The 23,902-nt window shown below is 32.9% G+C and overlaps 2 protein-coding genes across 2 annotated transcripts; both read right to left on the reverse strand.

The window, feature by feature from the left end:
• Positions 1 to 617: 617 nt before the first annotated feature.
• LOC123885780 (aspartyl protease family protein 2-like) lies at positions 618 to 2,316 on the reverse strand. The gene has a single exon (XM_045935101.1). It carries the CDS (start codon positions 2,170 to 2,172, stop codon positions 745 to 747), a length of 1,428 nt encoding a protein of 475 aa, XP_045791057.1. The 5' UTR covers positions 2,173 to 2,316; the 3' UTR covers positions 618 to 744.
• Positions 2,317 to 12,727: 10,411 nt separating this feature from the next.
• On the reverse strand, positions 12,728 to 15,570 carry LOC123884263 (transcription factor MTB1-like). The gene has a single exon (XM_045933332.1). It carries the CDS (start codon positions 14,995 to 14,997, stop codon positions 13,111 to 13,113), a length of 1,887 nt encoding a protein of 628 aa, XP_045789288.1. The 5' UTR covers positions 14,998 to 15,570; the 3' UTR covers positions 12,728 to 13,110.
• Between the last annotated feature and the right edge of the window lie 8,332 nt (positions 15,571 to 23,902).

The raw sequence follows: 23,902 nt of genomic DNA on the forward strand, positions 1-23,902 counted from the left end.
ATTATTCTTATGTGGTTCTACAATAGGATACACACTCATTTTATTTCTTGTTTATGCCTCTTAGTTTTTCTTATCTATAATTTTAAAATATAATTATGTATTTATTTTGCAAACTTTGACATCAAGGTGTGTAAAAAGTGACATAAGAATAGAATTTCTCCTTTGCTACTATTAGCATGTGCATGCACACCAATACATGATTTTGATTACGAATATCTTTAATTGTGTATTAGTTTCGTCGAAACAAATCAAACAAGATTTTATATATGATAATATTTACATTTATATATTTTTTTTAAAAAATACGGTCAAAACAAGACATATGAATAGTATGTTTAGTCAAATAAGGTCTTATAAAAAGGGACGGAGGGAGTAATAAAGCATGTTAAGCAGAGGCATGTGTATGCATGTTACTACATCATGTCCAGTATGGCAATTATTTAAAGTATTATTGCAGCATTGTCTCATGCATGCATGCCTTTCATTTCTTAATATATTTTCTTTTGCTTTTTCAAAAAATAAAACAAAATAAAGCATATGAATCTTCCATGTATTGTGCTAGAAAGTAAGAAAGATTTGCTTTAAATTAATTAAAGTTTAGTAGTAAGGTGAGTGAATTTTGAAACAAATTATTTGGTTTATTTATAGTTAATTTCACGTAATTTAAACAGTAGTACTCAATAATTAAAGACTAAAAAGAAAGAAAAAAAATCGAGAAAAACATTTTCCCAACTCATGTAAGAATCACACACACCCTTGCGGCGAAAATCCGACCCGAGAACCCGCCAAATCATAGGTAACCCGAAACCCTTGTTGTTGTATATTCCCTATAATAGACAACTTACTCATCGTTCCGGCAAAAGCAAAACAATAAGTTCTTTTGTCTGTGTTCACCGGAACTAGTAAATTCCCCGATGGCAAATTCATATCAGCACCTCGAAAATGAAGCACCACAGTCGGAATCTTCAACTCCTTAATCCCTGCTAAATCATAACACGTGTCAAAAAGCTCGTCCACGGGTCCTTGTTTCAAATGTCTGGTCCCAATTCGAAAAGCATTTCTAAGTGGCACATAAGCAAGACGAGTGAGTCGCGTCACTGAAGTTCCAGAGTCAATAATTACACCCCCATCTCCTGTTTTGTCGAACCGAAACAGTGAAGCTGAAATGCCACGAACAGGCAGCCCACCTACACTGATTCCTAGAAGTTCAACGTAGTAAAAAGTGGGTAATTTAAGATTTTTAATCAAAGGAGTGAACAACACGGTTCGCGGAATGGCTGAGTCACCAAAAACAATAGAAGATGGTTTATTCGAAACAAACCGGTCCACAAAACAATAAGAGAATTTTTGTTTGAACCGGTATGCAGTTTGGATAGTAAAAGATAAACCACCACGACCTAAACCAAATAAACCGGCCGAGCCATTAAAGAGTCCCTCATTATCATGACCACAACCAATAGCCACACGTGGAACTCCGGTTCTCCCAAACGTCAACATTTCAGTTGAGAAGTCTCCCACGGTGAATGATCCATCACCGTAGGAGACTTCATACTGACAAACTCTTTTCCCCTTACATCCCGGTGAGTCCAACCGGCGGCACAGAGGAGACAAACACGAAATTCCAGCATAAGAACTTGATTTCTTCGGGTCAAAAACCGGGTCGGTTTGTGAGTAACAATTCTCACAAGGTGCACATTGAAGCCAAACAATATCACTTCCAGTATCAAGAATCATGTAAACATATCTTGGTGGTGTTCCAACTCCTATGCGTGTAAAATACTCACCACTCCCTAAAGCTAAACCTGAAACTACAGAGCTACTTACACTCGACCCGGATCCGGATTTACCGGGTCGGGTTTGGTTTAAAGATGAGGCTAATGAGGTGAAGGTTTTGACTCTTGCAGTGTCTCTTTGGAGTCTAAGGTTGAAGAGTTGTTGTGGGGTTTTGTTGAAAGAGAGAGCATCTATGTGATGGAGGTAGAGGGTGGAGGAATTTTCCGGGTCGGGTTCAGTGGATTTGGATTCGGGCCATGAGAGTGTTGGTGGGTGGGGGAGAGAGTGGAGAAGTGGTGAGTGGGTTTGGAATTCAAGTGGGTACGAGGTAATGAAGCGGATAGATATGAATGTGAAGAATAAGGAAAAGAGAAAAATGTTTTGTGCTTTGTTTTCCATTTGAGAATGATGAGTGAAGAATGAAAGAGAAAGGGGTGGAGAGATTTTATAATGCAAAATAGTATGAGATTTTTGAAATGTGTGATGTTTGGTAGCTTTTCATTTTGATGACATTTGAAGTTACTGCCTTACTGGTATGAACTCAAATTAGTGGAAAGTGAGTTCCAAGAGTATGACATTTTAAAGCATTTCATAACTTTTTTATTATTGTGTCAAAAGAAAATGAGGTGTGTTATATAATATATTAACATTAACTTGTGGATAAAAATACCATTTTTTTTTCTTACCACTCAAAGTACAGAATCTAGAATCTGATTCATGTAAATAATATTAAAAAAAAAAAGAAAAAAATGGACCATGTGACGGACTTCATTGTTGATCAATATCAAAAAATTATTGGAAATTTTAATAATTGTCGATATAATTCACCATGAATCATATTCATATCAAAATTCACCATTGCTATATATAGCGGGGTATCACGAAAACATCTCGAATAGAAATTGAGCAATGAAAAATAAGCACACGGTTGGATTTATCTCCTTTTATTTATTAATCAATTTAAATAAAGAATAATTACTACTAAGTGCACATTGTGGTTTTTTTTTTGATAATCAATAGTTGTATATAAATATAAGGGAGTACTAGGGATACTTCAACCCTTACAAAAGAGATTTATATACTTTCTAAACAAGCTAAAGGATTAGTACACCAATCGGAAAAAGCATAACATAAGCTTTTTCCGCTCCTATTAATGAACCAAAACCAAGAATAAAGCTTGATATTTGCCAACAGATTGCATAGATTAATTGAAGCTCCTCTAAAAATAACATAGTTTCTTAAGGACCAAATGCACCATGTAGTTGCACACCAAATAAGTTGTCTCACTTTCTTTAACCTGCTATGCTTAATCACCAAATGCTACAAAATGAATCCATCCAACATTGCTCGGAATAGTATCAGTTCCCAACCAATCATATATATCATTCCAAACTCTACAAGCTAATGGACAAGAGAAGAAAAGGTGCACATTGTGGTAGTTATTCATTAAACATAAAGATAGTGTGACAATTATGATTGCACTTAAAATATTTTTGTGATGGACAAAAATTATAAATAGAGTGCAAACCCTTGTTTTGATTACTTAAGCCTCATATCTCTATTCAGGACTTACACCATCTAGAGGAGATTGTAGAATGTTTAGAAGAGCATCAACAACCTCATGCAAGCAAGATCAATCTTCAACACGAACAAGCTTAAGCAATAGCAATGGTTGGGGGTATTTCGGCTATTTAAATTCAATTTCGTTTCCGCTTTTTAAGGTTGAATTTCGTTTATGAAATCGTAGAAATTCTAACACACACCGCCTAGTTCATGGGAATTTATAAAAAAGATGGAAAAGTCAATAACAATGTGGCTGGATAGAATGCACTTTGCAATGGAATTCGAGTGAATCTCCTTCGCTATAACTAGCATTTTCCATGATCTTCAAGCGAGAGTATGATATGACTTGGGAACCAATAATTGGTAATATTTGTTGACACTCGTGGACAACTATGAATCTTTGTAAGGGATTTGGATTCACTATTGTTGCCAATTCACACAGTTTGTCGCATTAGTGAATCACAACCGTCCATATATGCGATCATACGGTTTTATTACACAGTCTAGATTTTGATAATTTTATGGAATATTTGATCTCAGCTGTTCATTTTTAATTAATCGAAGAAATTCATTACTGCATTATATTCAATCCCCTATGTAAGGGGCCATAACACAAATTCTAAATATTTGAGGGTACAAGTTGATGTATTTTGCAAACTTGTTTCTGTTTTCAATGATCAGCTTTGAGTTCATTAATATTTTATTTGATTACATCAAGTAACAATAATTCAATGACGACATTCAATGAATTGACTGAGGAAATTAAACTAGAACATGCAAAAAGCAATGTGAATATAGTAATTAACTTGACTTGACAATTATTGTCGGTTGATAACATTTCTTTTTCATGTACACGGGACATCTAGTAATGAGTGAAGAAATGAATAACAAAATTTCTAACTAAAAACAAACCATTGAGTTAACTTTAGAAGATGAGACTATGTTGTTGATTTTTTAAGTTTGAATATAACATAAAAAAGTAAATGTTGAATATTATATAAGTAAGATAAGAGGACTATCTATGAATTTAATGTCTAATTTGGTTAAAATATAATCTGTAACTCACTTATGTGATTACTTGCTGCTCTTTTTTTATATAAGCAAAAAACTTGAATTATAAATAGTATAAAAGGTATTCAATCCTTACAATTCAAAGGAGCACCATTAAGTACTATAAACAAAAGGATCAATCAATACATCAATCAGAGAAAGCAAAAGAAGTTGATTTCCTAATACGTCCTATAAACCAAAATCAGGAAATGTATTTTATTTGATCAGCGATGTTAGAGACTTCGATAATGTCTCCTATAAAAATGATCTTATTCCTTGCAATCCAAATGCTCCAATTGGTGGCTAACCATCTTGCACTATCAAATTTCTTATTCTTTAATAATGATCCAAAAGTTAACAAATGATTGCAAATGGTTTCATATGGTATAAAATCCACCTTCAACCACTAAAAAATTCTCTCCCATACTTGAATAGAGAAGCAGCAGTTGAAAAATAACTGCTCCATTTCTTCATGCTCCTTAAAGCAAAACACACAACATAAATCATGAGGACTCACCAATATTCCTTTCCTTGCCGACGCCGCACGCGTAGGAAGTCTAGCTAAGAGGAATCTCCGCCCAAAAATGCTAACCTTAGAAGCGATATTGTTTCTCCATAACTTCCGAAACGCAGCAACCAAAAGATCATCAAAAATCTGCCCTTCGACGCGATGCAACACCGGACTGGTTTGGAATCCACCTTCTTCGATCGGGCCTGTTCAAAGGTTGAATATCATAAAGCATAAGATGCAGTTCTGTTGCGGCTTCTTGCTGTTCTGGCATAAGCACATCAGGCCACATTAAATCTGATATGGAACCATTAGGAAGCAGTGATGCAGCAAATAAATCTGGATATACATGTTTCAAAGCCTCGGTTCCCAACCATTTATCATGCCAGAAGCTCAAAATAAAACCATTGCCCAGCACGTTGCTTACATTTGATCTAAACCAATCGTCGTTCTCGTCGTTACCGATTGACAAAAGATCACGCCACCATAACGAATGGCCCTGATTCACTTTATTTGTTGCGGTAAGAGAAGAAACTGATATTGAACCGTATCTATATTGCAAAAGATCATGCCATATTGAATTAGTTTCACATAAAGCTCTTCATTTCCATTTGCAAAGTAAAGCATGATTAAAACACTCTAGGTTCTTGATGCCCAAACCACCTTTTATTTTAGGAAGACAAATCATGTCCCAACTAACCCAACAAATTTTTTTTTATTCCGAACCTCCACCCCATAAGAAATTCTTTTGGATACACACCAATTCTTTTAGAACACATTTCGGAGCCTTGAAAAAAGAAAAGAAATAAAGAGGTAAACTAGAGAGTACTGAGTTTATGAGTGTGACCCGTCCTCCAATAGAGTGATTACGACCATTCTACCTATTGAGACGATTTTTCATAGAGTCCAAAATGGGTAACCAAGTCGACTTTCGTCTAGGATTAGCTCCAACTGGAATGCCGAGAAACCGAAACCGAATAGAGTCCACCTCACAATGAAGGAAGGCAGAAGCAGCTGATAAGAATCCATCCTCCAAGTTAATGCCGTAGAGTTTGCTTTTGAAAAAATTGATCTTCAAACCCGAAACTAATTCGAAACTTCGCAAAACTGTTTTTAAGGTCCACAAATTATGCCAATTCCCATCGCCTATGATAACAATATCATCCACAAATTGGAGGGTATGAAAGTGCAAATTGTTAGTTACCTTACAGCCAGTGAAAATACGGTTATCAAGTGCCCTCCGCATCAAACGAGATAACCCTTCAGCCACAAGCAAGAATAAGAACGGGGACAATGGATCACCCTGTCTCAAGCCTTTACCAAAGACAAAGTCCTCTGTGGGGCTGCCATTAACTAACACAGACATGGAGTTGGTAAAGATACATGCTCTCATTCATTTTAACCATCTATGAGCAAAACCCATTCGCCTCATAGTGTATTCTATAAAGTTCCCATTCACCGTATCATATATATATATATATACTCCCATAATTAACGTGCTGCCAAGACTTGAGTTTCAGCTACGAGAGATGTCCACGTCTATGGTATGATTAGTCTAAAGTGAAATTGTGAAGAGAAAAATGGATGATAGAGGGAAAGGATTGATAAATATGTGAGAGATTGAATGTATTTATGTTGTCAGTAGTATGCCTTTAAATGACAACATAGATTATAAAATTAAAAATATAATTATTGTATTAAAAAATACAACAATTTGATGTTTAAAAAGTAAAATACATTTTTTTTACAAGAAAAAGTATAATAATAACTCCTATAAAGAATACTTCTATATTAAGTTATTTATGATGTGGCGCTTGGACACATGTTAAACAACTTAATATAGCAATTATGCATAAAGAATATTTCTATATTAATTTTTCTTTTTGTTGTGAATTTCCTTAATAAAATCACACTAATATGAAACTTGATGTGTGGAGCAATTCAATCAAGCAACCAATATCAAAGAGTATAGAGACGACGATAATAATCTAAAAGCAAGTAGACAAATAAAAGACAGAAGAGACACAAAGCTTTGTTAACTAGTTCAGTTGAAATAACCTAGTCTGGAGGAGAGAGCAACCCCTCCGTTCCACTACAATCAAATAAGTCACTTACAAGCAATTCCCAAATTGGGTTACAAGAATTAGCAAACTCTAACTCTATCCAAATCCCGAATTCCTTCCCGTGATGAAGAAACTCAATTTGACCTAGTCTACTCAAGGTGAACAAAGCCAACAATAAACCTTTGCCCTAGAATTATACCAAAAGAAAACTCATTTGTTCTCTCTCTAAAACCCTAGCCTTTGATGGTGGCAAATCCTTATTGTTCCTTTCACTCTTCACACTTTTCTATGAATAAAGTGATCCCTATTTATAGAAAAATATATATCAAAAAACTAGTAACAAATCTATTTTAAAATAGAACAAATCCAAGTCAGAGTGTCCTCAAAGAAAAGATTTTTTTCTTCACAAAAACAACAAATCAAATTTGTCAGCCCGCACTGACGCCTCATGCACCAATTCCTGCGCATCATGCGTAAAAGGCGGTGGCTTCCTTGTGTTATGTGCCTCATGCGCAACTTCCTGCGCCTCATGCGCAACTGGCAGAATCGACGGTCCTCTTGAGAAAAAACTTTCGACTTCTTGTTACCGAGATTTCAAGGCATATTCAACACTTTAAAAATTATGCATGAAGAATTCCTCTATCTTAGTTTAAATCATATTATATGGGCCTTTTTTCTCTTGTAGTTTTTCTTATTTTGGGCTTAGGAATAGGATGTAAGGAGATGGTTTCTTTTTTACCCTCCCCCCCCTCCAATTTCTATTCTTATGCAAAATACGTTGAAAACTTCAAAAAAACGTATTCCGAAAAAAATTTATTGTAAATGCAACTAAAATTACACATAAAATAATTTCAGTTAACATTTTTCGAGTGAAAAGAGAAATTTGGGGAGGGGGGTAAGAGAAATTGTCATGTAAGGATATATGAACTATGTAATACCTTTTGTAATTTGAAGCGATATATAACCAAATTAAATTGAACATGATTCAGAGAAGAAAAAATGGAAGCACCTTATATCAATGGTAAGAAAAATTATTCTTGCCTACATTTTTAAAACCCTCCAATTTTCTTTTTTTTCGAAGAAGCTAAATTAGCCCACCCAAATTGGTGCCAGAGAGAATCGAACCTCAGACCTCAAGAGGAGCACACTCTCAGGTCTCAAGTCAATACCAATGCACCAACTCAAGTGGGTACAAACCCTCCAATTTTCTAATTTTACCCCGTACCATATTAAACATTCCTGTCGAAAATTGTTCACATTGGCTAATCATAACGATTATGAGAACTCTTAATATCTTACATCAAACTTTAAAAATAATCGGGATTTTTTCATATATTCGGATTGGCCAAACCAAACATATAAATTGTAATTTTCAGAATTTTTTATATAGTTTGGATTGGTCAATCTAGAGGTGTAAAATGTTGACATCAAATCATTTTAGAAAAACATGTTTGCTTAAAAACGGATACTACACAAATATATGAAACACTAAAAATATCTAAACTATAAGAAAGAAAAACACTAAAACAAAAAACATAACAGGAAGATTCTCACTCGTGTCTTTTCCTTACATCAAATATTTGGTATGCTTCCAACCACAAAAAGTTGAAATATAAAGGACCCATTTGTACGTTAATTCATAACCCTACACAACATGGCTAAATTGTGGTCCATTATGTTTTGCATAAGAAGACGAACGAATCGCCACATCAAACTCTTGTTTCTAATGTGACCCTTTGATACCACTAAAAGGCAATGAGCCAATGGTACTATATAGAGAAGATATTACAATATGACCTAAATGATTTAACTAAAATGATTGAAGGGTACGTCTATGTGACTGAGAAACAGCGTTCTCAATTTTCATGTTCTTACGTGCATGCTCCGATTCTGCGTTCGATTGTTACTCTAATGGAGAAAGATTGGACGGTCCAAGTTCGTCATGCTTAGGGAAGCTAACATGTGTGCGGAATTTTTTGTCAAATATGGTGTGTCAAAGTGCTTAGAGTGGAAGATTTGGGACTATGTTCCTCCTTTTATGGACTCTTTGTTGCTCAAAGTCAAAGATAATTTGGATACTAATTCAACGTTGTCGTTGTAGTTTGTTTTCTTTTATGTTTAGCACCAAAAAAATATTTGGTTAAATGAAGTTATACTTGGAACATCTTTCATACTTTGTATAGTGTAAGCGGGGCTATTTTAAACGCTTGTGAAATTTTGTTTTAATCTTAATAATTGAGCTGAAAATTTAAATTTTTATACCAAGATAATAGTTTTAAAGTGTTCTTTAAAGACATTAATAAAAACTATTCTCAAAGTCGCGCATACAATAACGGTTTTTAATGCTTGCGGTTCAAAATACTTGTTATTAATTTTATTAAAATCGTTCTTTTTGGTTTACAATGTCGATAATGAGGATCGAACTTAACACCTCATGTATACTACTTAAATCCCTCACCATTATACCAAACTCAATGGCTTATTAAAATTGTTCTTTATGCCCTACAAAACAACTATCGTAGGTAAAGACTACAACTACGATTTTATTATCATTTGACAACACCTTTTTGTGTTGTCATAGACTTATATGAAAATTTGGAAGTCTCTAAATTTTTAAGGCTTTATGCGTGTTGGAACAAAATTGAAATTTAAATGTTCCCCCTGAGTTTATTAAAGTTTTGATGATAACAAAGTATTAAATGTACAATTGGAGATACTAAAAATTTATTTTAAGTGTGCAGAACTAACTTAAGGATAAGTTCTGAAAAAGGCCAGAAGATGAACGCTCAGAGGTTCATAATGATTCAGAGGATATCAACGTCAGAAGTTATGTCTATCAGAGGTTGAGAACCTCAGGACTTGATAACTCAGAAGTTAGCAAAACTCTGAATTGATCTTGGTTTCTGTGAAGACTTGTTCATGAAGGTCAACACTTTTACCAATGAAGAAAACGACCTCTCAAGTAGATCAGAATAACATCTTACATTATTTCTAGTCTCTAGGAGAGAACTAAATACTTTCATCTATAAAAGGAGAGAAAAGATCAAAAGAATGTCTTAGAATTTAGATAAAAATTAACTCAATTTTATAAAACCGACTTCTTATTCAACAATGCTCTGTTTTTGGCGCAAGGGAAAGATAAGATACTTTTCAATTAGGGCTTCAATTCTTCAAATCCAAAAGGCCGCTATATGCTTAACACAGGCGATTGGATGTAAATTTATAAAACCAACTTATAAAAACCACACACCACTTATCTCTTAACACTGTTAGACAGTGAACAATTTTGTGAACTCCACCCACTTAAAAAATCAATGGTCATTGACACTATTAAAATAACAATATTCTAATTCCAAATCAAAGTTCAAATTCTACCAACAATGGCCATTGACTCCCAAAATCAATAAGTCATTGACTCCCAAATATAGAAACAAAATGAAAATTGGTAGGTGATGATCTAAATTCTAGGAAGGGTACCGTGGACCACCTTTACAAATGGTCCATCGTGGACAACTGATATACCGAATATGAGTTTTACAAAATTTATTATTGGATCGAAAGTTTATATCGTATAGATTATCCATAAATTTTTTAAATTTTTTTGAAAATCATTTGATGTGTTATTGAGACACATCAAGATTTACGTTATTTAATAAACCGTTAATCTTGATATGTCTCAATAACATATCAAATGGTTTTCAATTTTTCTAAATTTTTCTATGAATGATCTATATGATTTAAACTTTCAATCCAACGGTGAATTTTGTAAAATTCGTATTCGTTATAATGTTATTCGTGATTGGTCCACCATGAACCACTTGATAAAGTTGTCCATATTAGAATTTACCCTAAATTCTAATCTACACTATCTATCAACTGAGGAATTCTTTGATAGGCACAGCCACAAATAATACTATTTAGGCACACACACATCAAATAATTTTTTTAAAATATAAATGATTTAGTCACATCAACTATTATTAATCAATTTTTTTATATTCAACTTTTTCAAAAATATGTGTGTGTGCCTAAGAATATTTGATTTAGGCTTGTGCCTATGTAAGTGTTGCTCCTATCAACTACTATAATTCAATAATTCAAGCATGGCACCTAGTTAGACTTAAAAATAAGTCCATGTAAATCTGACACAATCTTGTAGTACAAATTTGTATCAACAACTACACCCTTACAAAGTAGTACTTGTAGTACTAGTAGTAATGTCACACACTTTTTCCCATGTCTTATGTCTTATTACGTATTTCCTCTGTCCCAAAATAAATGATTTAGTTGACCATTTTTATGTTTATCAATGTACAACTTTAATTATTAATATACTCCCTCCGACCTTATTTATAAACAAAAGTTACTTTTTAGATTCATTGAACAATTAATGTATCTAGCTAGATACATTAATTGTTCAATGAATCTAAAAAATAATATTTGCTTATCAATAAGGTCGGAAGAAGTATTAAATTATCTATTATTAAAAATTATAAAAATTATATATTTTGAAAATATTTATCGAGACAAATCAAACATCTTAGTAAATAAATACAGTCTAAGAAGATCATATGAATAGTAGATAAAGTAAAAAATAGTTCATTTATTTTGGGATGAAACGGATGGAGTATTTTTTTTTCCTTTATTTATTTATTTTTTCCAAATTCTAACTTTCATTTACTCCTATAAATAACAAGGCACGTGAACCACATGTTCCTCGTCTCATCATAGCAAAACTCATTGGACGAAAATAACTAAGCACGTGAACGTTTCATAATTCAAACATAAATTAATTAATTAAAAAATAATAAAGGAAAACACGAGTCACATGATGCAACCACGTTCAGGACCACACAAAATAGGCTTTATAATTATTTAATTTTGCACCGCAGTACCTCTATTTTTTTATATTTGCACAATAGGACTAAATTTCCATTTTATTTTATTTCTTATTTTTGCCTAAAACAATTTATTTATTGTTTAGGATTTTAGGCTACTTTTTCAGGTTAGGTACTTTTTTTTTTTGCCTAAGTAAGTTAGAGATACCTCAAACTCTCTTTATAGATAGATGAAAAATAATAAAGGGAGTGCCTACAATTTAAGGGTAAGTACCTACTTTTCCTCCTTTTCATGATAAAAATAGTACTTTAGAACCCCTCCTTGATTATTCTTTTCCATTTTCAAACAAACAAATGCAACACATACAATTCCATTATGGAAGTATAAGCTAAAATTTAAAAGTACTAAGAATACAATGCACTAGCTAGGTTCATACTAGGATCCAAATTCATTGTATTTAACTCACATTACAAATTCACTAAAAACATCTTTGTGCATGTTTAAAATCATTGTGAGATGACAAAATTACAGTGACACCATGATTTTGTTGAAAGTTCAAAGCGTAACTTTCAAGATAAGCTTTTTATTCTTGTTTCCTTAACATGTACCCTTAGGACATAGGTTAGCATGACCCTTTCCTAAAATCATGGTGATACACAGCAGGTCTGTCAAACTCACTGTCAATCCAAACATTTAATAAATATTTTTCATCAATGATTTGAAGTCAGACGGTCAAGATCAATATATGTGACCCACATTACTACATCGTAAAAACGCCCGTATATAAACAAATAAACACATGAAAATTAGAATGAAGAGCTATAAGAGAAACTTGCCTTCCAATTTGGATGAAAGTTGGAACTCTTTCTTTAGAGTAGCTAAAGCATTTTTACAAGAAACTTGAATTTCTAGTAAGAAATAAGATATATTGTTGAGATGGAGAATAAAGCATCCCACATAAGAAAGTATTACAGCTTAGAAATTACCCTAGAACACATAATATTCCCCTAAAAGAAGAAGACTTTGCTGTTATGCACAGAAAACTTGGTAGAATACAAGAAAGAAAACAACATAATGAAGAAATAGAATGCTATAGATTGTGGTTAAAACTAAACAAAACTTTGGATCATGCATGAAAATACTTATGATGTATAATACTATAGACAAACATACATTGGCTATCCTAAACAGTCAATAGGAGCTATTGCCTATTATATTCTACTTCACTAGATCACACTGCATTTGTTTTATATCATCAAAAAAATGCAGATTTTTTTGTTCTTCTCTATGTATCATGAGTACTATGAACTATGGCTATAAGGAGTTGGATTCTCTTGAAAATGCTGCAATCAACTTCTCCTTTGTTAGCTGCTCGGAACTTTGGGACTTAATTATGAATGTGTGGAAGACAGTATCATTTGTAGCATTAAGTTTTGACTCGAGGATACTGATTTCGGCGTCATTGAATGATTGGATGAGTTTTGAAATTGGATGAACATCAATAGGGCAACTCACCTTTACAATAACTCCATCTTGTGCAGCTTGAATTTCGACATCGGGAGCTTTACTTTGATGATTTTCTGTGATAGGATTTGTCGGCAATATTGATGATGATCCATCTTTAGAAGTGCTTCCGAATTGCTCTCTCTCGGATTCCATCAGCTTGAGTTTTGCTTGAAGCTCGTTGATGTAAGAAATAGCATCTCCCAACAAAGATGCTTTGTCCATCTTGGAAATATTCGGCACAACAGCTCGTAAGGCGTAAAAACGCTGGTTTAGCTTCTCGCGTCTTTGTCTCTCTGCCTCCACATGATTGAGCGGTTCTTCTCTTCCATTTGCCGGCTTTCTTCCCCTCTTCCTCGGCCTCCTGTCATCAGAGGGACTCGGTTTATCCTCCCTGCAAGAGGCCTCAACATCAGAAAGCTCTGATTCACCAACAATCGATCTCACAGAAGGCCTCGACGTGGCTCCTGAGAAATCAATTTGCATTTGTTGATTCCGTTGTTGTTGAAAGTTGTTAAGCACGAAATCATGCCTCCCACCACCATTAGCTAGCTCGGGCACATTGCTCGTAGAAGGAGGCCTAGGAGAAAAAACATCCGCCGGCACATGCTGCTTCACAACTTGACTACCTCTCCAACTTGAACCATGAACACCGTTAGGAAAACTAATTCCATTCCCATTCGGACGGCTGCCACCCCATGATGGCCTCTCATCCATTTTCCTAATAGCAAGTTTCTCCCGAAAATTTGTCACCGAGTTCAAATCCTGCCCGAAAATCTTCGGAACACCAATCCCCTCTACTCTACCATGATTATTATTCTGATGACCATGAAGATTACCAAAACTATTATTGTTCTTAATAATCTCCCCAACTTTCAAACTAGAAAAAGGTGCATTCTCATCTCTCGTTTCGTCCAAAGATGAAATCGAATTAACCCTAGAAAGCGACGATTGTGATGAAAACACAGACTTAATAGTTTGCAACAATTCAAAGCTCTCACCAACCATTCTAACAGAACCTAACTCAACAACACCTAAATCAGTAGGAACTAAAACAATAGTTTGAAATCCAACAGATTTAGCCAAATGAGACCTAACACAATAATCAGAACTATTCGATTTCAATGCATCGCATAGCCACAAATGCTTCCCAGATGCAAAACACTTACCTGGTCCACCATGTCCATTAGGAAAAGAAAAATACATTGAAGCAAGAAAGAACATCTCTGTATCAGTAACATGGTCCAATCCAAAAGCATAATTGTCTTCATCTGAACCACCAAATGTTGTATGAAGCTTCTGCAACACCCTTTTCCTTAATCTTTGTTGTTTTTCATTCTCAACAACGTTATGACTAAGAAAACTTTTCATTCCAAAATTTTCTTTTTCTTCTTCTTCTTTTGGTTCTCTACAACATCCATCACCCCAACCTAAAACCCAATCACCAAATTTTGACTGAGAAATTTGCCAAAAAATTGCGTAATTCCAACTAAAATTTGAAAGGTTGGATCTTTCAACAAGATCAGAAAGCTTGTTTTGAAGATTCTCACCATTCCCAATTGCCATCAAAAGATTCTCATTTGAAACTGAATTTTTAACTAAGTAATCAAATGCATTAACACCTAAAACTTCAATCACCATAGCTTTTTCATCTTCATTCCATAACCTACTTCCTCCTAAACCCACTTCAATCTTCATCTTAAAAACAAAACCCAAAAATCACAATCCAAAAAAATCTTAACTTTCGATAAAAATTAACCAAAACCCAGAAACTTCAAATTAAGCACTTTTCAATTATACCACCAATCTCAGATCTCAAAAAAATTCAATTTTGAGTTCAGAAAATTGCCTCCAAGAAACCATGATTGAAGCAACAACAATGTCAAAAAAAACATCATAAGTAAACAGTGAGTTCAAGTAATAATAATGAAAAAGTTGAAAACATATGAAACATGTTTCAAAACATGAAAGAAAAAATAATAAGGTTATTGTTTGTTTGTTGTATCGAAATGAAGGGGTAGAGAAGGAAAAAAAGTTGAAACAATTTTGAGAGAGAGAAGAACAGGTTTTGCGGTTTCTAACTCCAACGAAAGTTATGTGGAACTCTGCTGCAAAAAAGTGTAAACAAACGAACTAGGAGTACGGTTTTTGTGTTAACTAGGGTTAAAAGTTTTGACCATGGTTGAGATTATGCTTTTGTTTGGTTCTTTCATTTGTTTGCTCCTACCATAATCTATCTACCAGTCTCCTACTTGCAAACCCTACAAAACACATCCTAAAATTTGGTTTATAAGGTGTGTTTGATATACTAAAAAATACTAAGAGATTATATAGGACAATTTTAGTTATATTATGTTTAATTTTTAAATTGTTGATGGGATTGGGCAATCTAGGGTCAAGAGATTGGATAAAAATCGAAACTCTTGTCCCCTATTAAACCATGAAATGATTTTTTGTTCTTTGTACAAATTGTCTAAAATACCAAAATAATATTTTGTCCATCAATTATCGTACAAGACCAAATTTGTTCAATACCTTAATCTTTGTCATCGGTTGTTCTGTCGTGTATTGTTCTGTTCAGTACTTACATTATGCATATCAAACGGAGAGAGTAGCAAATTTTTTATAACTCGGTATATGTTTAGTTCTGCAATGATTTTGAGTATTCCGACTAAAATTGAGTCGAAGGGGTAAGATTGTTTATATTTATATAAAAGTGAGTTGAATAAAATTTGAGTATAAGAGTCAATTTTACAATCAGAAGCTATAATTTATAGCTTCAGATAGAATTAATTCTATAGACAAAATATACTTTACAGTAACCAAACATGTTAAAATTAATTTCACGCCTCTATGATCAATTCTGACTGCTTTAAAATTGAAATCAACTTAGAGGGCTTTTTTACATATAGGTACAATAATATTTGATTCTTCCCTATCAAACTAATTTTTCTCTATTCATACAAATAATCATCAAACTCTTACCGTTTATTTAAGAGACTCAAATCTCTTATATATCAATATCAATTATATCAATTCATTATGTTATTTTTTTTTTAAGTTAACCGTTTGATTATCAAGGGGAAAGAGTTCCTGATAATCCAGAGTGTTGCGTCGTAAGGGGGATCATTACTTGATTAGATCAATATATTGGGCTAAGAGCAACCATACAAGTAACTTTTTTTTTACAAACGTTATACAAGTGACTTTTGATACCACACTTTCACCCAAAATTAACCTTAAGTCGTTAGGTTTATGAGTCATTTTACTTATATGTTGCTCAAAAACAACTATTCCAACAAATGTGAGACTTCACACACATTTGATATATCTCAACACAGAGTTCGACAGAAAGGTAAGTAAACTTTAATGAAAAATTAATCCTTTCAAAAATTGAACTCAAATTTCTCAACAATTCGTTGTAGAGAGAACTCGTTAACAATTTGAATTCAATCACTTGATTATTATTGCATTAACTCTTTCAACAAATGTGAGACTTAACACACACACACACTTGATATATCTTAACATAGAATTCGTCCGGAAGGTAAGTAAATTTTAATGAAAAATTAATCCTTTTAGAAATTGAACTCGAATTTCTCAAACAACCCATTGTAGATGACTCATTAACAATTTGAATTCAATCACTTGATTATTATCGGTTGTTTGTTATGATTTTTGAAAGGAAAAAACATATTTTTTAAAATAATCACTTTAAAACAAATTCATGTCTCTGTTAGTACTCATTTCTTTTTTATGTATTCACATTAAAAAAATAGTTTTATTGGTGTGAAAAAAAGTTTGCTTCAAGGGAAACATATTTATATGTCCTATAAAATTTTTGATTTTAAACCAAAAAAAAATTTCGATTGACATAGATTACCACTAAAACAAACTTTACTTTTTTTTATTCTAAGTAGTTTAATTACTAAAGTTTCACATTTTAAAATGAATAAATAGAAGTATTAGAATTCAAACATTAACTTTATATATTACATATAATGTATCTATCAACTGTGTTATATTTACGGAGACAATTTCATATTCATAATATGGTATAAAAACACCTATTTCACATGCTGGCCTTTATGGTATGAATTAGATTAGCAGCGTGTGTAACAACTTAATATTTTAATTTAGAGGAGTATGTGTAAATGAACAAAAGAAAATAGATGAAAGAAAACACCGAAACAGTGGGCTAGTCCTTATTTTTATGTGCAAGTGGATAGATATTTTATTTTAAATTGATAAGGACGAGCTAACCTTCAAGTTTACGAAATCAATACTATATGATTTATTATGGTGCTCGTGCTCAATAGTGGAACCAATAATTCACATGTGACCCATAGTTATGAATCTCTGTTGTTTTGTGTGCGAAATGTTAAATATGAAGTCGGCTGGTTGTCTCTTACCAAGATTAGCATCGAGTTTATTGGTTTTTGAATTTGGTTCTTCAAAACAAATTTTCTTTGGGTTTTGCTAACGAGCGTCTCCGGACATTTTTTAAATATTTTATTTAAAGAAATTTTTTATTCAAAAAGTTAAACACTATAATTTTCAATGCACTGACTTTACGTATTTTCATGCAAAATTTTAGTATAAAAAAACTTATTATTTAAGGTTTTAAACAGTGTCTCAAAGGCACTTGTTATCATTTGTCTTTTCTTTAAAATAAGTTTGTTAATCATTTAAGTTTAATTATTTGGTTAAACCAAATATTTGTTGGAGTAAGCCCCAAAAGCCAATCTATTTTGATAGAATCGTCTTTTGTATGATGACTTTGATATATATATATATATATATATATATATATATATATATATATATATATATATATATATATATATATATATATATATATAATATATAAAAAGACATTTCTTTATTATGTTTGTATGTCCAAAATGATAAAGTCCCTAGAATAGTTGAATCCATTTAACTATTCTTAAAGTATCCGTAGTCGAGTTTTATTATGAATTGGGATAATAATAAAACATAGAGACTATTATGAAGATAGACTGATGATCACATCTCATGGATCATAGGATAAGGAGTTATCAAGTCTTGACATAGGTATAAATATTATGAGTAATATTTATACTAGATTGACCCGCTATGAGAGTACTACATATAATGTTATGCAAGATGTCATAAGTTGCTCTCATGGTGATAGTGGTGTATACCACCCTCCGACCTGAAACCACTATGGACCCTAAATGTAGAGTCAGGTACTTTGTTGCTAATCAAACGTTGTCCGTAACAGGATAACCATAAAGACATTTAATGGGTACTTCACAAAGCATGCTGAGGGACATGAGTGACCTAGATGGAATTTGCCCGTCCTGCATAACAGGATAAATGTCTAAGGGCCCAATATTGAATCGAACAAGGGTGACACAGTGTATGCCTTGTGTTCAATATAGACATAGGGGCAAAAGGGTAATTATGCACATAAGCATTATCACGGATAGGGTTTGTCAGATCACAAGACATTTCCGTGACTTGGGTAGCAGTGATGTGTTGCTAGATACCGCTCACTGTTTGTTATAATTAAATGTATAACTGTCAACGTTACGGAAACCTATAAGGGTCACACATATAAGGACAACCTAGTGTGAGATAAGGAACACTGTAAGGTACGGTGTACATCAGAGGAATATGGAAGTGTGATAAGGGTATCACGGTAATTAAATAAGTGGTACACCATATGGTATGGTGAGGGAGCGCCTATGTGTACATGACACATGGGGCAAGCGCCCCTTTGGTTATTTAATGAAAAAGGGTTTTAGTGTAATTTGTGCCCAATGACAAGTGATTTTGTCTTGGTGCACAAGACAAGAAGTTCTATAAATAGAACCCTTGTGGTAGTGAGAAAATTACTTGAAGCAAATTCTCTTGCTAAAACCCTAAATCCTAATTCCTCCCACCTCTCACTAAAAACCTTCATACTTGGAGCTAGCACTCTTCTTGAAGGTTGTTGTTCGTGTGGACTAACTAGAGGCGTTGCCGTTCATCTTCAACGCTCGTGATCAATTTTAATTGTGAATCAAATCTTATCCTTCACAAGAGGTAAAAGTTCTTAACACGAATCATGCTCATTCGTAAGGATCAACAAAGGAAAATTTTAAATTCCGCTTCCTTTTTAATCACTATTTTCCTTCAGTATTAAGGTTTAGATTTTTGAATTTAGTTTTTCGAAACAATTTATCTTCGAGATGAGTTTGTTAATCATTTGAGTAAACATAGCTTTGAGGTTTTTACGCGTATTAATAAATGGATACAAGTGTGATACATAAAGAAAAGAAAAACCTCTATTTATGGGATGAACGAGTCTTCTTCATATAGAGTGGGGTGAGAAAGTATTGTTAATTTTTATGTCGGGGTCGATGATCAAACTATCTAGCTATTATCATTTATTATTATTTTTTACGAAAAAAGAGGAGTAGCAAAGAGCTACCTCCTCAAACCTTATATATATATAGAAGTAGCAAAAAGAGATTATAAAAAAAGAAGGGGGACTAGGTCTGGCCAAAAAACCTCCCTAAAAATGAATCACCCTAAAGAAGGGTTTACCAAATCTATTTGCCTCAAAACTATATTTAATTACAAGAGGTACTTCATTCCAAATAGTAAGCCTATTTAATGTGAGACCTATATTAGCTAAGCCATCAGCACAAAAACTTTCTTCTCTAAAAACATGAGAGACAACGAAGTTAATGGACTGAGTGAGTAATAAACAATTAAGTCATTTGTTTCTTAAAGCCCAAGGGACTAGTGAAGAGAATTTAAACGCCTTGACAACCAGAGTTGAATCAGTTTCAAGCCATAGATTGTTCCAATTTTTAAAAGCTGCAATTTCTATGGCTTGCATAGCACCACACAACTCAGCTAAAAAGGCAGAAGCATTACCTGTGTTCACAACAAAGCCACACTAGAAAGCAGCATCAAAATTTATAAATAATCTTCCACAAGCAGATGTTGCAGCATTAGAGGCTCCATTAGTATTGCATTTTACCCAATCAAAAAAGTGCGGTTGCCAAATTACCTCTTTAATAGAAGTAGGTTTATTTGGGGGGGGGGGGGTGAATGTTGACATTAAACCTCTTCAGAGTAGTAAAATCTCTCAATGCAGTAGAGGATAGCTTGTTACTAAAGTTACCAGCCATACAAACATAAAAAAAATTCTCTTGTATCTCATCAAAAAGGTTCTACAAGGTAACAGGATGCACCTAAATAAGGACAAGTAGATATACTTAAACTCCAAATTTTTTAGCCTACTTTCCTAAAAATATCCTACCTTTACCTAAGCCATGTTACAACCCATAAAGACCTCTTATAATGCGTATTTGTTCGAACTTTGATTGGTTGCTTAGAGTCATTTCAAGCCTATGGTAAGATGACATGTTTCACGTCAATTGACAGTACCCTTTCAATCTAAGCAAAAATATGAGAAGAGAGAAAAAGTTGAACCGACAAATTTTTTTATCATATTTTATATCAACATTAAAAGACATATACTTATGTATATAAGTCCTAGTTCAACCGACAAAAATGTTAAAATTGTTAGGTTAGACGTCTTGGACGGGGTTTGAACATTGGCTTGCTCACTTGTGTGTGTGAATTTATAATGGTTTTGTCATTTCGTCTTGCTAAAAAGAAATGCATATCCTTCCCTTGAAGGATTTTAAGAGAACAACCTTAGATCAATAAACACAAGTTATAGTATATTGTCATATTAGAGAAGATCATGAGCGTACCTTTTAGGACTTCGGTTAACGGCGATAGAAACAAGCATGAGAAGCGAAACTACCCTCATCACCGTTAGTGTTTAAGAGAGTCAGGTTTAACCTTATGTTGAAATGTCTGATGGGATAACGTTTATATAACTGAACGGTTGAGGGCAATGACCTCTCATTGGGCTTAACTGAATGGTTCAACTCATCACAGTCCATTCAGAAACAAGAGCTCAATCAAATAATTCATCAATAATTAAGTGCTTAATATAATGGATCATAATTTATATTAATGAAAATTTCTAATAATTGATTATTTTCAATCCATAATTGATTAATTAAATAATTAATCCAACATCCCTTTCTTAGATAAACATGTTTTTATTACTGTTTGATATAACTTTTTTATCATATATATTTCTTTTTATATTAGAGACGAGTGTCTTACTATTATTTTATCATTAGAGACAAGTGTTTATTATTTATGTTTGTGCCAAAACACTATAGTATACTATACTTAATCTCGTGAACATACAAGAATTTCTTCAATCAAATTACTCTCTTGATCATATTTATTTATATGGAATCATGACATTTAAAGTTAAACAGAAAAGGATTCCTAGGAACCAAACATATTTTAATTACTTATAATAATGTGCTAAATCCTGTACATAAAGAAGTTGTCATAATTGGAGTGGAATGTAAGGCAAATAAAGTATAAAACATGAAGGAAAAAAAAGTTTGATATATATTGACACAAAGTTGAATACTTTTTCTTTATTCACGGTGGCAATTTATATGTTTTGTTTTTGGATTTTGTTAATGGACGGTAAAATTGATCATTTAAATTACTTGGTCTTTAATCTAAATATTGAATTAAAAAAATAAAATAATATTTATTCTTTTTTCATCTTATAAGTTGATATCTGAAAAAGTAAATTTTTGTGTTGTTATCTAGCTAATTTTTCTTTTCAAGTTAATGTTAAAGATACGTACATGACATTGAAATTCTATTCAAAATGATGTGTATTTCTATTAAAGATGCTAAAAAAGTATTGATGTAGAACTTTTTTATAATGTTACTTGGCATAAGATAATTGTTTTTTTTTACAAACACAAACTCATATTTCATTATTCAATAAAGTAGTAATACAAAGAGGTAACGTCTCAAAAGTACAACGACTAGACCATGATATGACTACCCTATAGCTAACGTGTGAGCCACCATATTCGTTTGTCGCTTAATAAACTTTACCACAAAGTTTGGATTAGATAACAATACATGCTTAACATGACAAATGAGTGAACTAAATTCTGAGCTAACACTTTGTATATTGTGAATTGCATCCACTACACTCTTCTAACCCGTTTCAAAAATAACGTACAATATACCTCTTTGTGTTATTTCTTTCAATGCTTCTGACCCTTATCTTATTAGTACATGGGAGAAAAATGTAATGGATTGCGCGACCATTGGGGAGCTTTTGTCGCGGCTGGAACCACTTGGACCGAAGGAAATTGCGCCATTGTCAAAGGTGAATCGATTGCCTTACTAGAAGCATTGAAAGAAATAACACAAAGAGGTATATCGTACGTTATTTTTGAAACGGATTAGAAGAGTGTAGTGGATGCAATTCACAATATACAAAGTGTTAGCTCAGAATTTAGTTCACTCATTTGTCATGTTAAGCATGTATTGTTATCTAAGGGTCATGTTAACATGTGCACAAATGGCACATGTTAAGCTTCTAAATATAGAAAACTGTATTTAATGTTCGAAAAAAATTTAATGTTTAAGAACTTAAATGCACAAATTTCATATTATTTCTACTTTTGCTTCCTTTGATTAACATGTGTATTTGATTAACATGTGCCCTTGATGCACATGTTAACATTTTCCTATTTTTTAATGTGTGAAACAACTTTAAAAGACAATTTTTTTTAGACGGAGCGAGTAAAACCCCATTCAATTTTTGTGTGTAATTAAGTAATTTTGAACATGTTGTGGTGACGCGTTTTTAGTGGCTCCCACCTAATCCTTCTCAGAAAACAAACACGTTTTGGCACATCACATTCACACGCCTTCAACGTTTTGGTTTTTTGTAGCTTTCCACGTGGCAGTTTCTTGTGCATTCGTTGAGACCGACGAGGTGAGCATCACGTGATGTTCACGTGAACCAGGTTGGCCCATGACGGAAAAACCACGTGAAGTGTATTTATTTATTAATTATTAATGGCATTTTCCATCATTAGCTCCTTTCATTCAAAATCATATGATTTTGAAAATCAATGGGTTTGGTTTACCGGTGAAGATTTGGATAGTATGCTATAAATTTTGGGTTTAATTTATATCTTATTATAAAACAAAAAATATATGTTATTGATGATTGAGGTGGAATGGGTAGCTAAACTGGTTAAGGTAATTGAGCTAAGGGTTATAAGAAGCAGGAGGTTCATGGTTCAAGTCCTGACAAAATAGAAAAAACTAACATAATATTGTAATACTAACAACTAACATTGCTTATAAAAAAATGATATTGATAATTTTAGAGCTTTTTGACTTCTTTTTTTAATCATTTCTTTTGGAAAAAATAGTACTCCCTCCGTCTGAATATATAAAAGCTACTTTGACTAAATGTACTATTCATTCATCGTGTTTTGACCGTATTTTTCTAGTAACATATAAATGTAAACATTAGCCTATGTGATCTTGATTGATTTGTTTTAATGAGTATTTTCAAAATATCAAGTTTTTATAATTTTTACAAATAAACAATTAAAGATATTAGTGATCAAAGTTGTGCATTGGCATACGTGTTGCGGTCAACTAGGTCTTATATTTTGGGACGGAGGGAGTATTGCTTAAAAAA

Source organism: Trifolium pratense, linkage group LG5, assembly GCF_020283565.1.
Source record: "Trifolium pratense cultivar HEN17-A07 linkage group LG5, ARS_RC_1.1, whole genome shotgun sequence".
Taxonomy (NCBI): domain Eukaryota; kingdom Viridiplantae; phylum Streptophyta; class Magnoliopsida; order Fabales; family Fabaceae; genus Trifolium; species Trifolium pratense.